Source organism: Equus caballus, chromosome 29 (assembly GCF_041296265.1).
Source record: "Equus caballus isolate H_3958 breed thoroughbred chromosome 29, TB-T2T, whole genome shotgun sequence".
Lineage (NCBI taxonomy): Eukaryota > Metazoa > Chordata > Mammalia > Perissodactyla > Equidae > Equus > Equus caballus.
Window position 1 is genome coordinate 23,682,803 of NC_091712.1, and position 18,381 is coordinate 23,701,183.

General features: G+C 42.4%; 1 protein-coding gene across 23 annotated transcripts in view; it reads right to left on the reverse strand.

Moving 5' to 3' along the window:
- The window catches only part of KIAA1217, a 711,513-nt gene that overhangs the window by 278,619 nt on the left and 414,513 nt on the right, over positions 1-18,381 (reverse strand). For all 23 annotated transcript variants that reach the window (XM_070254925.1, XM_070254899.1, XM_070254896.1 and 20 more), the window contains one exon: positions 12,666-12,946. In XM_070254925.1, the coding sequence (XP_070111026.1) occupies positions 12,666-12,779 (114 nt within the window). In that variant the 5' untranslated portion in view covers positions 12,780-12,946. The remainder of the gene's footprint in view (positions 1-12,665; positions 12,947-18,381) is intronic.

The window sequence follows — 18,381 nt, forward strand, 5'->3', positions numbered from 1 at the left end:
AGAAGGAACAAAGGAAGGGAAGAGGGACAGAGGGAGGACAAAGAACCCAAAAGATGGAATCAGTAAGTGGTAACTAGGCACGTACTACCCGTTGATTTCCCACTATGGACAACCACTATCTATAGTACCACACCATCCACCTGCTCTCCCGTCAGCATCTTGGTGCTGTTTTGAGTAGCAATGTTTACTGCCCCAGCTGTGATAGTAAGGACTCATGAAGCAAAGACCCTACATATTTCATTAAATTCAAAAATATTTCCTCGGTGCAAGCATGACGAAATGTAAAGCCTCTTACCTATTGTAGTAAGTTGCACCTCTTTCCACATTTGGTCAAAACCAATGCCTCAATTCAAAGTTCCCCTGATAGCCCCACAAGGTTATACACCGTTCACAATTCACCTTCATATGTGCGCATGGTTTGCAGCACACCCCTGAAAACCTCGGATTAGGTGAATGGAAGGAAGGAGAAAGGGCAAGCCTGGTAAGACTAAGACGCTGAGGTGGAAATGCAAAATGAGGTTGGTTGCTAAAGTGGAGCCCTTAGAGGACATGTCAGAGAGTGTTTCAAAAAGAAGACACTACAGAATTTCATTGAAAAATCCACTGAGCACCAGACCAGATCTTTTTCCCCAAATTCCATCCCCATCAGCACATGCCAAGAGTTAACACTGGTGCCCTTTTCCACCCACTCCTCTCATGATCATGACTAATGGGACTTCAGTGGAAGTTCTCTAGCCCTCCAGTGGTTCTACACAATACGGACAGATGACACAGAGAGCTTAGTGACTTGCTCAAGGTCTTGCACAGTTAGGAATAGAGTGAGACCAGAATCCAGGTCTTGGGGTGCCTGACTGGACGTTCTTGCCTTTTCTGCTACACCTGCTGCAGCCCTTCGTACCTTTATCCTTCTCCCATCAGTCAACAAGTCATTCCCATTTTTCTTTTGAATATCTGATGTGTCCTTCTTCAGATTGGCCTCCTTCAATTCTGGCTGAGCTCCATTCCCACGGCCCCTATCCTGGGCCTTATCAATGCGGCCTGGACACCACAGCCACTTCTGGGCCAGCAGCCAGGCTTTACTCGTAGTTCCCCCTGCGTAGCACTGAAAAGCTAACCTGTAAACTTTGCTTTTATTGCACTTTCCTACTCAAGGCTACAGTGGTGCCCAGTGTCTGCCACTGAGCTTTCTGCTTGACTTTCAAGACCCAACACAATCTTGCTTTCCTCTACTTGAGTCCACTGACTTCCCTCTTCTCCAAATGACACTTCCGCCTCACTTGGAGGGGCCTACCCTTTGATTCACAGGGAAGCCGCCTCCATTCTTGTCTCAGTGTTGTCCCTTCCTGTCTTCTCTCCTCCATCGGAATGCCTCTACGCTTTCATTCTATTCATTCAGATTATAATCTGTCTAAGGAGAACAGATTGCTGGTTACAGAGGGGAAGTGGGTAGCAGGAGGGTGAAAAGGGTAAAGGGGCGCTTATGCATGGTGATGGATACGAGCTAGACTATTGGTGGTGAATACGATGCAGTCTATACAGAAACTGAAATATAGTAATGTACACCCTGAAATTTACACAGTTATAAGCCAATATGACCTCAATAAATTTTTTTTTTTAAATTGTAATCTGTCAATATCCTTGCCATAGATATTTATTGAATAGCTACTACATACTGGGCACTGAGGAAACAGAGATAATTAGGACAAGTCTCCTGTCTCTGGAACCCTCAATCATTCCAAGAGACTCCATTCAAATTCTGATTTCCCATGTGAAATCTTCCTTCACTGCTCTGAATGCCAGCAAGCTTTTGAGTTACGGACCACTATTTCCTAATGTGTCCCATAAAACAAGAGTCCCCAAAACAATCATTCTGTGGTCAAATAGATTGGGGAAATCCTGCATATTTCATTCCTCACCCACCTACTCACAAATGCCCACCTGAGATTCACAATGTCATTTAGCATATTAAGAGATCTGAGCAATCCTGCAGTGTAGAAATTAATTTAACCTTGGTTGACCAAGAATGTCCCAAATTAGAAACATTTAGCCCATTCATCAAACAGCTTTTAACAGCCTAGAGCTCTAGGATTCTGTAGAACATACTCTTACAAAACACCAGTCTAGATCATTGCCATTGAGAATGTACACTGTTTCATGTTGCCCTAACGTGTCCTGGCCTTGACTTCCCAACCCGAATGATTTCCCCTTAATGAGAAGAGTTTTGACACACATTCAACACCCGCTATAGGGCAGATGTATTATCTCATCTAATCCTCACCACAACAGTATTGTCTGTCTCATTTCTTTGGTTAAGAAGAAGCTTCAGGAAAATGGACTGACTCAACCAACAATCGCACAGTTAAGGGTGTCCCAGCGTACATAAACTCAGTTACATTGGACCCAAAAGTTGGTATACTTTCCACTAAGGACATGCATCCTTGGCAGGGCAAGTACTGTCTACTTGTTATACACTGCCTGATGCTGGGCTAGTGTAGGTCCATGATAAATAACCACTGACTGAATTAATCCAAAGAAACACCTGCAGGAGAAAGAACGAATAACAGCAAAGAAATGAGCTTGATGAGTGAGAGGAGGAAGGACAATTTAGACGTTTGCAATATGAGTTCTGCATCGACATGCTGGACTGAATCACACTGGTCTTTCTTAGATTCCTCAATACTGAAAATTTCCATCTAATCTGGTGGCAATTTCCTCTAGGTTCTGCTGACTGCCACTTTCCAGGTGTCTCCTGCCACTGCGTAATGACACTTTGGTTCTTGACTCCCCCTGACTTTCCCATCTCCTCCCAGGCACTCTTTAACAGGTTTTCCAGTGGAATCTTATTTTGATTTTTTGGCACAGCTCTTCTTAATATAGCGCTGTTCTCAAAATGCGTTCTCTCGTTCCTCCACACCACTAATTAAAATGAGAGCTAACGCAGGGGTGGATGGCACCCAATTAAAGATGGATTAAAAGCCATGTGTTATGAATGATCCTCATGTAGGATTCTGTTTCCTTTTTCTGTATTCGGTATGATTAATGTCAACCTAAAGTCAATTTTGCAAGAAAATTGCAACCCCTTGAATTTAGTCTTTTCAATCACTGAGTCCCCACCACAAGATGTCCTACTATGTAATATTCCAAATCTTCTGAAATCCACTTCCACCGCACCTTAGGTCACAACTCAAAATATCAGTCCTCTGGGAAACATTTCCAGGCTAGCTCCTTCATCTGGTCCCTGAGTAGCACCATCTGTTAAGTACTACACTGCTCTTTCTGCTTATTTATTTTTACTATAGTTGTTCATCATACCCCAAGTTAAATGACTATTGTTTCTGATCACAGTCTGATTTCCCTTAGACATATCCAAGATGATCTGGAATTTCTGAGAACAAGAAATTCTTTATACTGATTTTCAATCCCATCGCGTTCTTTATTCACAGGCATCCAGTAGTTCACCAAACACACACTCACATATACACTAGTATAAATTCTCTAAGAACAATGTGTACTTCTGTTATGACACAAGCTCCTTCCATTGGGAGGTGTTGCTCTGGCAATAGTAACATCTTCTCAATTTTTACCTTTCTCAGATGCTCATCACTATTTACGCCACTGCTCCTGGGTTTTTTTTTTTTTTTTTTTTTCCCCGAGGAAATTAGCCCTGAGCTAACTGCTGCCAATCCTCCTCTTTTTGCTGAGGAAGACTAGCCCTGAGCTAACATCCATGCCCATCTTCCTCTACTTTACACGTGGGACACCTACCACAGCATGGCTTGCCAAGCGTTGTCATGTCTGCACCTGGATCTGAACCGGTGAACCCCAGGCCGCCGAAGCAGAACGGGCGCACTTAACCGCTGTGCCACTGGGCCGGCCCCCGCCACTGCCCCTTTAGTGCCGAATTGCTTTGCTTTCCCGAATTATTAAAGGTTGATCTAATCAGGAGGCTGGCATTTCAGCCATTCCGGGATCACTACTAAATTTCATACCTACTGACACTGGGCAAACTGGTCCCCCATTCTGGTCCTTCTCCATTTCCTCAGTGTTCTAGAACATCTCTTGATTCCGTCATCCATCAGAGAGATGGCGTAATCTGGAAGTTAAGAGCAAGGCCCCCACAGCCAGATAACAAGATTTAAATCCTGGCATTGCCACTTACTTGCTGTGTCACCTTGGGCAAGATGTAACTGCTCTGTGCCCCGGTTTCCCATTTTGTTAAGGAGAGTTAATAACAGTGCCTATCCCATAGACTCGTTGGGAGGATGGAATATGCTAATAAATATAAACAGCAATAGTGTCACAGTTTTAGCTGATGCCAATAATATGTTCTCCTTGTAATCTTTTCCACTTTCTCACCACTATAAATCATAGTTTGAGAAAATAGTGCTAAAAAAAATGCTGAACATCTGACAAAATTCTCCAGCAGTCTGTGTAGGATATTTCTTTCCTCTTCCTATAGTGATTTGTCATTATTATTATTTGCTCCACATACACTGTATTTGATTTCTTAATTGTCAAGAAGTTGTTTGCTTTTCCTTAAAGGTTTAGGTAAAAAATTGGTCTGTAAACTCATATTCCATCATTAGTTCAAACAGCTAAACTGTTTCTGCTGCTAAACATGGTCATTCTCCCATCATTTTCCCCTTTGGATTAGAATAAATTAATAGCTCTAAGAGGAAATTCTTAGATGGGTCTATTTCCTTTACTATAATTTATAAAGTTTTCATTTGTGTTATTTACAAAACACGTACGATTTTTCAAAACCTACCCCTCTACACCATCAGCTTTTACCCAGACCTCTCCCACGACCTAAGGCCTCCACTAACTGAATGGTGCATGGTCTTAGCACATCCTTAGTTCCAATTAGCCTCACCTTCCAGGCTTTGCTGATACATATATCCATGAACGTAGATGCATATTTGGGAATTCTGAACATTTTCACATATATAGGTTGATCTGAGTTAAGACAAATGTGACAGACAAAACCTGACTAATTTGGAGTTTTTTACAAATGACGGAGGGACTACAAACTGATATCCTGAGATGTACAGATGAAGAGTAATCCAATGCAATAGGAGTTCTGCTATGACATAATTAAATTCATCAAAAATAAGTCATAAAGATGCCATGGCACATAGTTATAAATAGTTACTATATTTATATTATATACAAATGTGATTGATGCTATTGTCCAGATAGGTATGAAGTACTACGTGCAGCAAAGTCAATGAAACCATTAATTGCACTTAGGACATTTGATATAAGAAAATGGGGGATTTCCTTCTTGAACTAGATTCCACAGCCAAAATCTGGATAAACCAAACATCTCAGTAGGTGCTAGAACCAAGATGCTACAAGGAAGGGAAGTGGTAGATGCCACTTCTGGGCCAACATATTTAAGAGCCTATTCATAACCCATTAGCACTCTTTCCTTCTCTGTCATGGCGACTGGGAATCCATGTGTCAAGATGGCATCACTAAAAGATGGAAGCAGCCTGAATCATGAAGTTATTGCAAGGACAACTTCTCAGGAGAGTTGCCCAAACAACAAACTCTGTGTGTGTGAGAAAATATTTTTGTGTCATAACACACACACACACACACACACACACACACACCCCAACAGCGTTTATTTGTTATGCAGCATAATCAAGACTGTCCTGATTAATACATCAGTTTTAAGGTATACACCTCCGACTGGCTCCTTTCTTATTATAGCTCACATTTGAATGGGGCCAGCTAGCTACAGAAAACTAGCACACAGAAGGGAGGAGTGAGCAGAGGCAGCTGGCACTCTAGTCTCAGTTTGTGACATCAAAAGCCCTCTCCACAAAAATATGTTACTTGCTTTGCCCTAAAAGTGTGTCACCCTCACTCTTCAGCGTGTGGCATTCGACGTCTGTGTGGTGCACAGCAAAGCCCTTTAAATCACAGGCTTTCAGTGGCTGGATGTATTGAGATCTGGTAATCACGGCCTCCCCTCTTCTATTAACCCCACTTTTCATCCAAAAAGCCTCATCTGTTGAAGGTGAGGTCAAGGCTGCACAAATTGATGGCAGCGTCCTTTCCTCCTTTAACTCTACCTTCTCTTCCCACATTTTGTTTTCACTGGGTCTCCAGAAAGACATCTCCTGGTCTCCCCAAGCCTTTCCGTGGGTCCTCATCATTTCCCTGTTTTGCTCCAGACGGAGTTTTTTTCTCTCTCCCTTTCCATTGTTAATACCCTTAATCGTTTTCAGTGAGTTCTGAGGCAACAGGAACAAAACGCCGTTTTCTACCAACTGGAAGCAGTGTATGCTTCTGGAGTGATTACTTCGTAAGGCCTATTTTTCTGATTCAAACGCGGTTAAGATTTCTTTTGTTCTCTGTTTTTGTCCAATTTTCCACGATTCTTGACAAAATTGAGTACAGTCGTCCTCCTTTATCTGAGATTTCGCTTTCCGTAGCTTCAGTTACCCGAGGTCAACTGCGGTCCCCAAACAGGTCCTCCTCCTTCTGACATATGGTCAGGTCCACAGTAGCCCAACACTGCATCACAAGGCCTATGTCCCTCCCCCCTCTCACCACGCGGGCCCTGTATCATCTCACATCCTCACAAGAGGAAAAGTGAGGACAGTACAATAAGATACTTAGAGAGAGAGAGAAAGACCACATTCACATAACTTTTATTACACCATATTATTATAATTGTTCTATTTTGTTATTAGTTACGGTTCAGTACTATCTGTGATTTCAAGCATCCACTAGGGGTCTCGGAATGTATCCCCCAGCAGATAAAGGGGGCTACTGTATATATCTTCTCTAAAGGAGATGTGAGTCAAAGGAATGGATACTGTTGAATCCGAACCAAAACCACGAGTTCCAAATTCCATAGAACAACTGCACCAATAAATAAAGTTCTTTAGAGGTTGTTAAAAAAAGAGTAGAACGAACTGAAACTTGGGGTGTTTATGAATAAACAGACTGATAGATATTTGCTTTATTTCCATTTTCATAATTGGCAGCATAGTTACCTTTCAGCACCAGATACACCAGGACTACAGTAGACAATGGTAAGTGGCGCCAAACTAACCAGGCACTGAGAAGACAGCTCCAGTGCTATTTCCTACAAACACAAAGGCTGGTTTGATGAGGGGGCACTGGGGAGGCCTGAGGGGCACTCAACAGCAGCACAGCCCTGGCCTGAGGGCAGGTCTTTCCTCCTAAGGTTCTGAAGTAACATGAGGGTTACTGTAAATATTCAATAAGAACAAGATTACCTTTCCACCTTGTTCCCAACACAGACATGGATGAAAAGAAGTTAATCTTTTCAATTTGCTGTTTTCTTGTTTAACCTGAGGGGTGACTCAGGGTCACAAGGATTTATGAGCTTATTTTACAGAAGAAAAAGAATGCCTTCAAGGATCATCAGATAACCAAGCCCCAGCTGCCACGTACCCAGAAGTAAGATTGCCCAAGGGCTTACCTGGAGTGAAAGAAACACGGATTTCCCTTTTGTTTCTCCAAAACTCCTCCTGGGAAGCCCCTTAGCTCTATAAAACCCACTGCTTCCTTCTCTTGTTAAGGCAGATTTGAGAGAACCTATCCTCCCACCTTCTCATTTGGGCCAATTTGAACAAACCTTTCTCCATCTCCAAGCACCAAGTCTCAGTGACTGGCTTACCGCACATCAGGCATGCGAACTTGAGATTGAGGTTCGGTATCAGTTTGACCACATTAGATATAAGAAAACACAGAAATTAACTGTAACTACAAAGCAGGAACTATATTTCTAGTTAGTTAAATAGAAATTCTGTGGGCAACAGGGAATAAAGATCGAAAAATTATTTTCAGAAAGGTTTCTGAGACTAGCAGTGAAGAGCTGGCTTCTGCAGGTGAGAGGCCAGCTGGACATGCTTCTTTATCAGTGAAGACATGAAGGAAGAGCATTTCCACATGTATAGTTACAGAGTGACCATGACCGAGAGACTGCTGACCTACAGACCTTAAGGGATTCAGAGCTATTTCCAAAAAGTAACTTTCCTTCAATGTAAAATATATACCAGAATCTATTTGCTATGGTTACCTCACATGCTTTGGAATTGAATTAAGATTTATCTTTTTAAAGAAATGACAATGGAATGTCTGTATTGTTTGATTCACTGTGACCTACATAATTTGTTAGCAAAACTTTAGAGAAATTAAATGTGGAGGCAGCAAACCCCAAGGTCAATAACGAATGGAAAGATCACAGACACTGGAAATTCTGACCCTCATTCAAATGCTGGCTTCTTAACTTGAGGGAAGTTACTCAGCCTTTCTTTGCTTTTCTTAGCTTCAATCTCTGCTGACTACCCAAACTGCAGTCAATTTCTTAATTCTTGGATTCCCCCCCAACACCCCACATCTGTACCACTCTATGGTACCTATCAAATTCTAATGTATTAGAAATATTGGCTCATTCATTCAACAAAAATTGATCACGCCTAATTTAGGTTGTGTGCTCCTTTAAATGCTGAATTTACAAAGGTGATTAAGACAAGGTTCTTGGCCTCCAAAAGCATATTCTAGATGGGAGAAAGAAACATAAATGAAAGTACAATAAAGGCATGATTAGATGCTACAATACAGGTACGCAAGATGTTATGACCAGCTCAGAAGGTGTGACATTGGGGCTGGATCTTGAAGGATTAGTCTCTGTACACAGATACCTTATTTCTTTCACTGCCTTATAGCTCATCCCTTGTAAACCTCGCAACGCCTTTACCATGGTAGGTGCCAAATAAATATGTATGGGATGAATGAGTGAAAGAAATCCAAAATTTTAAGCCTTTAATGAAGGAAAAATACAAGTAAGTTTCAGAAATAAAATAAAACTACGCTCTGACAATGGGAAAAAGAAACTTCTTCAGGTACTCAAATATATGTTGATAAAAAAGTAAAATGACTTTAAACACTAATTTGAAAATAAGAGCCCCTGAGACTCTTCTTTAGGACACCATAAACCAGAATATTACGACACCAAGAGCTGCCATTGAGACAGTAAGAGATTCTATCATTTTCTTTCTCAATACTCTGTGATATAGGTGCTACTGTCCTTGGACAAATGACGGAACTGAAACAGGAAGATGAAGTCATTAGCTGCAAATCATACAATTAGCACATGGTGGAGATTGGATTCCAACCCAGTCCTGCCTGACCACAGAGCCCAGCCCTGGGCTGCCAGATGACGCACTTCAGTCTGATCGCCCCACACAAGTACATTACAGCTACTATTAGGCAGATAAGCATTACGCAGCAGTAACGGTCATGTGCATTTTCTAAAGAAAGTAGAAGAGCATTAAGGAAACCTCTTTGCTTTTCAATAATTTAGACTGAAGAAAATTCCTGACTGACTTATTTTCAAAGACTCAAATAAAAGTTTTCAACCATGAATCTTCCAGTATTTGAATTCAGATTTCAAAACATAAGGCATGCCGTAATTCTCCTTAGGTTTAATACCAAGGAATTAGAAGCTAGATTCCCTTAGTACCAAGATACTTCATGTAAGGTGCTATGTGCAGCATTTTCAACATCTTATCCTTGATCTCCCTCCTTGGCACTCTTCTCACTAAAGCCACTTCTCTGGGAGGCAGCCAGGAAAACAGCCACCAGAAGAGTAGATGGAATTTAGAACCTCAGGATCTGGAGAAATCCATCAGGTTTGGGTTATTGGAATTCCTCCTTATGGCTGGTCATGTGATCTTCTTGCAAAGGAAGTATGGGAATAATCCATTGTCAAAAGGTCAGGGAGGAACAAAGGGCCTCGTGGAGAAGAGGATAGGAAAGCGGAAATGGGGAGCAGGAGAAAAGAATGAAAAAGACAGAAGGTGATGTTCTGTCCATAAGAATTTTCTACACCACTGCCTAAGCTTATCTCTGATGTTTACAATGCTAAGTAGGGTTCATTTGCAACACAGCAGTGGAGTGAAAAATGTGTACACAGATCCATGCAACAAAATCTTTCCCCTTTTGGACGCTCAGCTTGGAATACGAAAGAATTCATCTTGATTTACACAGCGAAGGGACAGCTGATCGGCCATGGCCGGACCACACCTATGGCAGAGATTATGTGACAGGAGATCCGAGTCTGAGGCTGCTAAGTCACATTCATTATTTCCTGTCATCTGATATCACGCACCCTTCACGACCTTCTGGTTATATTTAGGCTCCCCACATAATAGTTTTAGCCAAAGCCACCATCAACATAGTAGTAGCAATAATTGGCGTTAGTGCATGGAGTGGATTCCGACTCCTAGCGCCCTGTGGACAGCAGAGCAGAACCCTGCCGGTCTTTCTGCGTCATCCTCTCACCTTCTGGCACTATATCAGACATGCTCCACTGCTATTCACAGGGTTTTCATGGCCAATTTTTTGGAAGTGGGTGGCCAGGTCCTTCTTCCTAGTCTGTCTTAGCCTAGAAACTCTGCTGACACCTGTCCACCAAGGGTGACCCTGCTGGTATTGGAAATAAGGGTAGCATAGCTTTCAGCATCACAGCAACATGCAGCCACCAGTGTGACAACCAACAGACGGGTGGTGTGGTTTCCGGACATGGAAATTAACCCAGGCCAAGGCAGTGAGAGTACTGAATCTCAACCACTAGACTACCAGAGCTGGCTAGTAGCACTAACTATGACATCATGAATAATAGTATAATAATAATTGTCATTGTTAGTAATGATAGTAATCGAAATATTTTTAACATGGAAAATACACCATTTGACAGACTAATTTCTACACTTCTCAGCAAAATTAATACATTTTAACTCTAAAAAAATATATTCTCCCTCCTCACTCAACACATAATCAATTTTCTAGCCTCCTTCACCGACCCTTGTCTCCATAGTCACACACACACACACACACACACACACACACATCCTCACTACATCCCTTATACCCCATGTACAGACCATATTATCTGCTCTATCAGCAAGATCTTCAACTTACAGAATAGTGGAATAAACAGGATTCTGAGCTCAGACCAGATTCAAATTTCAACTTTTCCATAGCAAATTTTGTAACTGTAACTACACTGAGTTTGAGTTTCCCCAATCTGAACCACTTTGGATAAAGTATGGCACCTCACAAAAATGACAGAGGAGAGGCATACATTCATTCCATTACTTAAGTGGACAGTGACCCTGCCGCCAACAGCAAATAGGGGAATTTCTACTAGACATCAATTATATCTTAATAAAACTAAGGGAAAATTTAAAAATAAGAAAAAAAAATTTTTTAAAGAAAATAGGGGTTATTTTCTATACATACTTGAATGAAGATAGCCTTCCTTTACTAATTGCTGAAGAATTAATCCACTCATCTCTACATCAACCAAGATTCCTGTTTCCTTTCTCTTCTCTGGGTCTACTGCCTTTTGGTAATGTGAGCAAAAAGCAAACATAAAGTTCAAAAGCACATCTCACATTTTAAGCACTCTGGAAAATACTTCATAGAAGACAAGGCTGAATAAGGGAGAAAATGAGATTGAGGATAAAGTATAGATCTAAATTATTCAGGCTGATGCCAATCTCCGTTTCCATGGATGATCAAAAGCTGAGTTAGTTAGAGATACCTTTTTTTTTTTCTTCTGAAGAATTTTTTTTTCTTCTGAGCTAACATCCATTGCCAGTCTTCCCCTATTTTGTATGTGGGTCACCGCCACAGCATGGCCACTGACCAGTGGTGTAGATCCATGCCCAGAACCGAACCCAGGCTGCCGAGGCAGAGCCCACTGAACTTAACCACTAGGCCACAGGGCTGGCCCCTACAGATCATTTTTATAACAAACCAACTGGCAAGCTAGCAGACTTAAAACACGGAACCTGCCTCTCTACCCAGAGTGTGGAAATCCCTGACATGCATATCACTAAGTGTTCTGCTTCCTTTATGATGTTCTCCATTCTCAAAGGTCAATCTGATAACACGCCTATGAGGGCTACAGAGGAGGCCTGCCATCTCCTGTGACCCCAAAGCTGCGCCATCTGCTGAACTGTAATTACACACAACCACAAAACAAAAATACCCTGAGCCACAGTTGGGTAATATCTGCCTGGCTGTCAGGATAACCTGAGAAAACAGGTAGCTGAAGGCAGCAGAAAGCCACACATGCAAAAAGAAAACATCTCCGGTTAAAAAGAAAAAAAACGAGCAGAAACAAAACCCTAAAGTCAGCTTCTTAAGGAATAGGGGTTTATCATAAGTCTATCTCTCTGTGCTTTATTTCACCCTGAAAATGTATTCTTGTATTCATTCATTCACTATGCTAAGCACTCAGTGCCATCAGAGTGCACAGTAGTTGGTCCTAAGCTTTACCGAGTCAAACCATACCCCTTCAATGCCCGCACTTTGGCTGTATTTCTGGTTGAATATGGAGACACTTTTTGGGGAAGTGTCTACTCTCTGGGTCTCTCCTCTCTGGCCTCCCATTCTCTTGCTGTGCTGGAAAAGAAGGCTACCTGGCAGGCCAATGCTTTTCGACAGCTTGATCCCTCCTCCCGAGCCCCAGAAGACATCTGGACGAACTCAACGGTGGACTCAGCCCACTCGACCATTTTTCCCCCTTTAAACTGCAAGTCACTTCACTTTCCCTCATGTTCATTAAAGAACAAGCTTTGCAGAGTGACATGGAGACACATCCGTACCTGGTCTCTCAGCCTCTCTTGGTGGCCCATGATTGCTGTGGCATGATGCGGGTATTTCTGCTTTAGATGTTCTAGGAACGCTTCTCTCTTCCTGTCCATCTCAGATGTCTGCATTCCCAGTATTTCTTTGGAACTTCGGGGCCCACCTAGAGTGTGTCTCCTTGGGATATTGCGGGATGACTTGGAACCTGAAACCCGACTGTTGGCATTAGGAAGGCGTTCCTTAGTTCTGCGACATTCTGCATCTTCTAATGTTCCATGCAGATTGCTTTTTCCTTGTTCTGAAAGCCAAAAAAAAAACAAAGACAGTTTACAATTAATGATTTCACACTAGAAATCTCATTTACAGAACACCAAGAAGGTCTGTGGCAGCCGTTAATGTATGACTGTTACTTAGCAGAGTTTTAAATTTTGAGGCAAGAAGGGGAAAAAAATCAACAATCAAAAAGAATAGGAAAAATCGCACTTTAGAAATAAAGATATTGCAGCAAAAACTCTGCTACTCCTGACTCTTTCTCTGAGGTTATTCAAAATGAGAACACTTGGGCAGACTAGTCTGCAGGCAAACTGGGTTACGGCTTACCTTCATCTGTAACTACAGACAAGTTAACGCCAGTGATCCTGGTTATAGTTTCATCCTGGTAACAGGATTTTTATATTTTTATAATCTGAAGGTGATTTCTGCAACATTTGTTTCATCTCCAAGACCAAAAACAGCTATTATAATCATTGGCATGTGAACCACTTGAAAATTCTATTTTCTTCATTCACATAAACCAAGTAAGCATAAGAATATTATTAGAGGGAATAACCGAGGGGATGTAAAGGCTTTGACACATCTTACTTGAAGTAGACTTTATCTGAAACACACAATGAAAAGGGAAGAGATATGGAACATTTCGAAGGCCTTGCCCTAGACACCCTGCCTTTGACCTGGCCTTTAAAGAACAAGCTGACTTCTACTGAGAACTGAGCAACCGAGGCAGGCAAGGACAATGCTTCAAGTGCAGGACACGGAGAGGGAATCTCCACTCGTTCTCAATGATGGCAAATGGGCTGTCAGGTTTGAAGATTCCAGTTAACTGAGAAAAGGGAGTTACTTCTGAAAAACCAGAATAGGAAGAGAAAGCAAGGAACATTCAGAAGCAATCCAGAAACTGTCCAGTTCTCCTCATGGGGAGAGTTCTCCTACAGCATTACAGTGAGGCAGGATAAGACGCCTGTGTCCATAATTCCCTGGACGAGGCACTGGGGTGGCTTGCAGGAGTCCTGCCTTTAATCCCAGACCTGGAACAAACAATGCGACCTCTTTCAGCCTCATTGTCTTCATTAACAAAATGAGGATGATGGGACTAGCGTTAGATATGCAAAGAGTTTTCTAGCTCTAAATCCTTTCAATCTACTCTAAGTTATTTTTAAAAAAATGTTTCCAGTAACAGTTTGTTTGCCAATTATTTATGTTTACAACTTATGTGCAGAAAAAGAGATCCAATATTTGAGAGTTCTAGATTTGAGTCCCAGATAAACAGAGAACCAACATTCACAGCAGTGACACAAAGCAACAGGGGCCCAGAACGTACGCGTAAACCAGTTCGTCTAAAGGCGATGCCGCCACCACATTTCCCTTTTCTCTGCCTAGAAACGTCTGCGGGTAGAACTCTAGGTCCGACGCACTTTGGTTAGGCATAGAAAATATTTTATTCCCAGGCTGGTCTTCCTGTTCCCGTCTTTTACCTTTACATGTGTGTTCTGGGAATAATTCTTGTCTACCCTTCACTTCTCATTACATTGCTACCTAGAGCATCTCCATCAGACACTGATGAGGAAAGGCAGAGAAAAAAACAGCCAGATCAGTGGACTTCTACTTTTCATTAGTTTCAGCAGCAAGTTTAGAAGGGGAAGAAGACAGAACTATTGGTTTAAAAGATATTGGGAGATTAACCGTAATTTCATTTATGAAGGTTACCCTCTCATTGCATGAACTCACATGACGGCTACCTGTTTTGTGGTGTCTTCTTTAACAATACAGAACTAACAGGATCTATTGAATAAAGCTAGATGCAGAAAATGCCGTGTCTCAGGTTGGTAAATATGTGTGCAATCTGAAGAGGTTTGGCTTTACACTTTTGAATGTGCGTGTGCGTATGAGTTTTGTACTAGCCAAAATTGCTGTATACCTGACCTAACTCTGCTGACTTTTAAATGGATTTTTAAGATTACTTTTTTTTTATTGAGGTCTTATTGGCTTATAATGTTGTGTAAATTTCAGATGTACATTATTGTATTTCAGATTTTATATAGACTACAGCATATTCACCGCCAATAGTCTAGTTTTTATTTGTCACCATACATATGTGCCTCTTTACCCCTTTCGTCCTCCCCGCCCCGTTGTCCTCTGCTAACCACTAATCTGTTCTTATCTATGTGTTTATCTTCCACATATGAGTGAAATCATTATTTGTCTTTTTCTGTCTGACTTACTTCACTTAGCATAATAACCTGAAGCTCCACTCATGTTGTTGCAAATGGCACAATTTTGTCTTTTTTTATGGCTGAGTAGTATTCCATTGTGTATATATACCACATCTTCTTTATCTATTTATTCATTGATGGACACTTGGGTTGTTTCCATGTCTTAGCTATCATGAATAGTGCTGCGATGAACACAGGGATGCATAAATTTCTTTAAATTATTGATTTCATGTTCTTTGGATACATACCCAGTAGTAGGATGGCTGGATCATACGGTATTTCTATTTTTAATTTTTTGAGAAATCTCCATACTGTTTTCCATAGTGGCTGCATCAGTTTGCATTCCCGCCAGCAGTGTGAGGGTTCCCTTTACTCCACATCCTCTCCAACACTTGCTATTTTTTGTCTTGTTAATTATAGCCATTCTGACAGGTGTGAGGTGATATCTCATTGTAGTTTTGATTTGCATTTCCCTAATAATTAGTGATGTTGAACATCTTTTCATGTGCCTGTGGGCCACCTGCATACCTTCTTTGGGAAAACTTCTGCTCATACCCTCTGCACATTTTTTGATCAGACTGTTCACTTTTTTTGTTGTCAAAAGATTACTTTGGATATCATTAAAATAATATCTTTTTAAAATTATCCAGGACGGTTAGGTTAATTAGCAGGATTGACTCTCTGGAAAGATGATTTCTTTACATGGGCATAACACGCAAACATCCAAATCCACCCATATGAATAAACGCTCATGGACCCCAAATACCAATGAGTCCCATTCTGCCTCTCTACACCACGCAGACTCGCACGAACTGTTCTGTTTCATCCAGGGATCCTCAAAAGAGGTCGACAGAGTCAGAACAGTAGCCGCTTGGAGACTGAAAAGAGTTTTCCACTTTCTTCCTTGAAATAAATTGGGAAAGAAGCAAGGAGGGTGGAGAGCTGGAGTCTAGAGTCAGTCCTCTGTCAACATTCACCTTCAGGCAGCCCTGACTTCCTGACTCTCTAAAGCCCCATCTTTCCTAATTTTGCACTGAGAAGGTCATGTCAACCTTAACGTTACTTTTCCATTTTTTCTTTCCTGTGGATACTTCTAAAATGTCTCCGGTGGCTTAACAGGTTAAAGCGATTTGGAGGAAAGGAACAAACAGCACCAGTGGTTGATGCACCAACAGCTAAACACACAGTCCCTTGGGAGATGTGTAACTGCCCTAGGAGCCGGCTCCTTGATGCCCCAGCTCTCTGTCGGCCCCAACTGCCTCCCATCCCACCACCACACATCTGCTCCACTTTAACCAGACCCCCCCAGCAACCCAGCACCACTTTCCACACAGAGCATCCTGGTCACCTGAGCCTTTTCCTCGGTAAGACTCAGCTGGCTGGAAGCTGCCAACTCCTATGCCTGAGGAAGAAGGACAACCCACCCATCCCAGTCATTTGGAGAGAATGTGGTCTCTCAGCTGAGGAGAAAATCTAAGCAGGGATAGAAACAAACAAGAGAGGGAGCGGGCAAAGGAGGTTTAGCCACAATTCCACAGCCATGGAGTCAGAGATCTCAGGCCCGCCAGCTCCTCATTAGCCGCATGAATAGAGTACCCAAGCCATCAAAACAGAAAGACAGTTCTATTTCTCATCTGGAATGCGCTTTGGTGCTAACATTTAAATATGGGTGTGTCTAGCTGTTTGCTATTCTGGGAATCCGTGTCAAACAAATAGTGAAGCTGTCGCCTGAAGACAAGGCTTCCAGTTTCCCCTTCCTGCCCCTCCCAGCCTCTGCACAGCCCAGAGCGACTCCTCCTTGTAGCTCGCTTCCAGCAGGGCAAAGAGCAAACCAGGAGCTTCCAGCAGGAACAACCCCTCCAATCTTTCCTGGAGCAGAAGTGGGCACGAGGAGGGCAGAAGTGCCACAGGGAGACTTCCCGTGTTTCAAAGGGATTCCTGGTGGGGTGTAGACATTCTGGAAAGTGAAAGGAGAAAGTGGGATCTGGGGTGGGTACCAAGTAGACAGAGGATTATGGAAGATGAGTCGTGCACACAGCAAGTCATCCTGCAGGCAGGTGATCCCAGGAGCTGCTGGCGCTGGCTTCTAGGCCACAACTCAGGCTGCTGTGTTGGATCAGCTGACCTGCAGCAAGAGACCTGGGGCCTTGTATCATTCAGGCATTCCCTGCTGCGTTGTAGCTGAGAGCCAGCAACGGGGCTGAGGGCTTCCCTGAGATCTTATTCCTGGGCCGAGATTTGTAGGCCACAGCTTCTTAGAGAAGCAATCCCTCACTCCTTCATAGCGGCTTCTGGTGTTAGCTGTCTCTGAGATGCAGCTTTTTAAATTGTGCCAAGATGGTCTCTTGTCATAGGAATATTGTGGGGAGTTGCTGTTTTGTCTGGCTGTATAACCTACTGGCCCTACCACGGTAGTGACAGAATTTTGTCAGGCTACAAATTCGAACAATATCCTCCTGCTGCACAGACAGGAAGACTACATGTTCTAGTCCCCTTGGACTAGTTGGGGCCTTGTACTAATTCTAGTGAATGCAATGTGGGCCGAAGTGATGTGGCCCCGGACCTCCTAAATAATCTTCCAAACCCTTTCTCTTTCCTCTTTGGCTAGTTGGATGCAAAAGCTCCAGCAGAAGCCTACAAGGCCTTGTGGAATGTCACAATTTGGACAGAAGGAGCCTGAATCCCAGAGTCAGCCTGGAGGTGGGCCACCCAGGACATCTACCTGGCCAGGAATGTCCACATTCCACTATGTTCAAAAAGTTTACCTTGATTATGCTAAACCACAGAGATTAGGGGGTTGTTAGAGCAATCAGCCTATTTGACGAATATATGTCACATATTCTGTTGGGGGCCCACAGGCTTCCTCAGATTTCCAGCTCCCTTGTTAATATCAGAAAGATCACCACCATATACAACCTGGTACAGAAATTACAGCCAAAACCAGACCACTGTATTCTTCTAAAAAACTCTTAAAAATTAAGTAAGTGATGAAGAGGGTTTTTGGTACAGATTTTACGCAAAATAAGAACAGCCTCTCACTCACTCAGAAAAACATTCTTGTCTCAAGTGCTGGTTAGTTAATTGACTCATTCATTCATTCACACAAATATTTATTGAGTATTTTCTCCTACACTGAAAGGAGTTAGGAGATGTAGTGAAGTGGTGATCAACACAGACTTAATTCTCTTCTCTCATAGAAGATCTACATTATAATTAGGGAGTAGATGACAAACAAACAATAGGC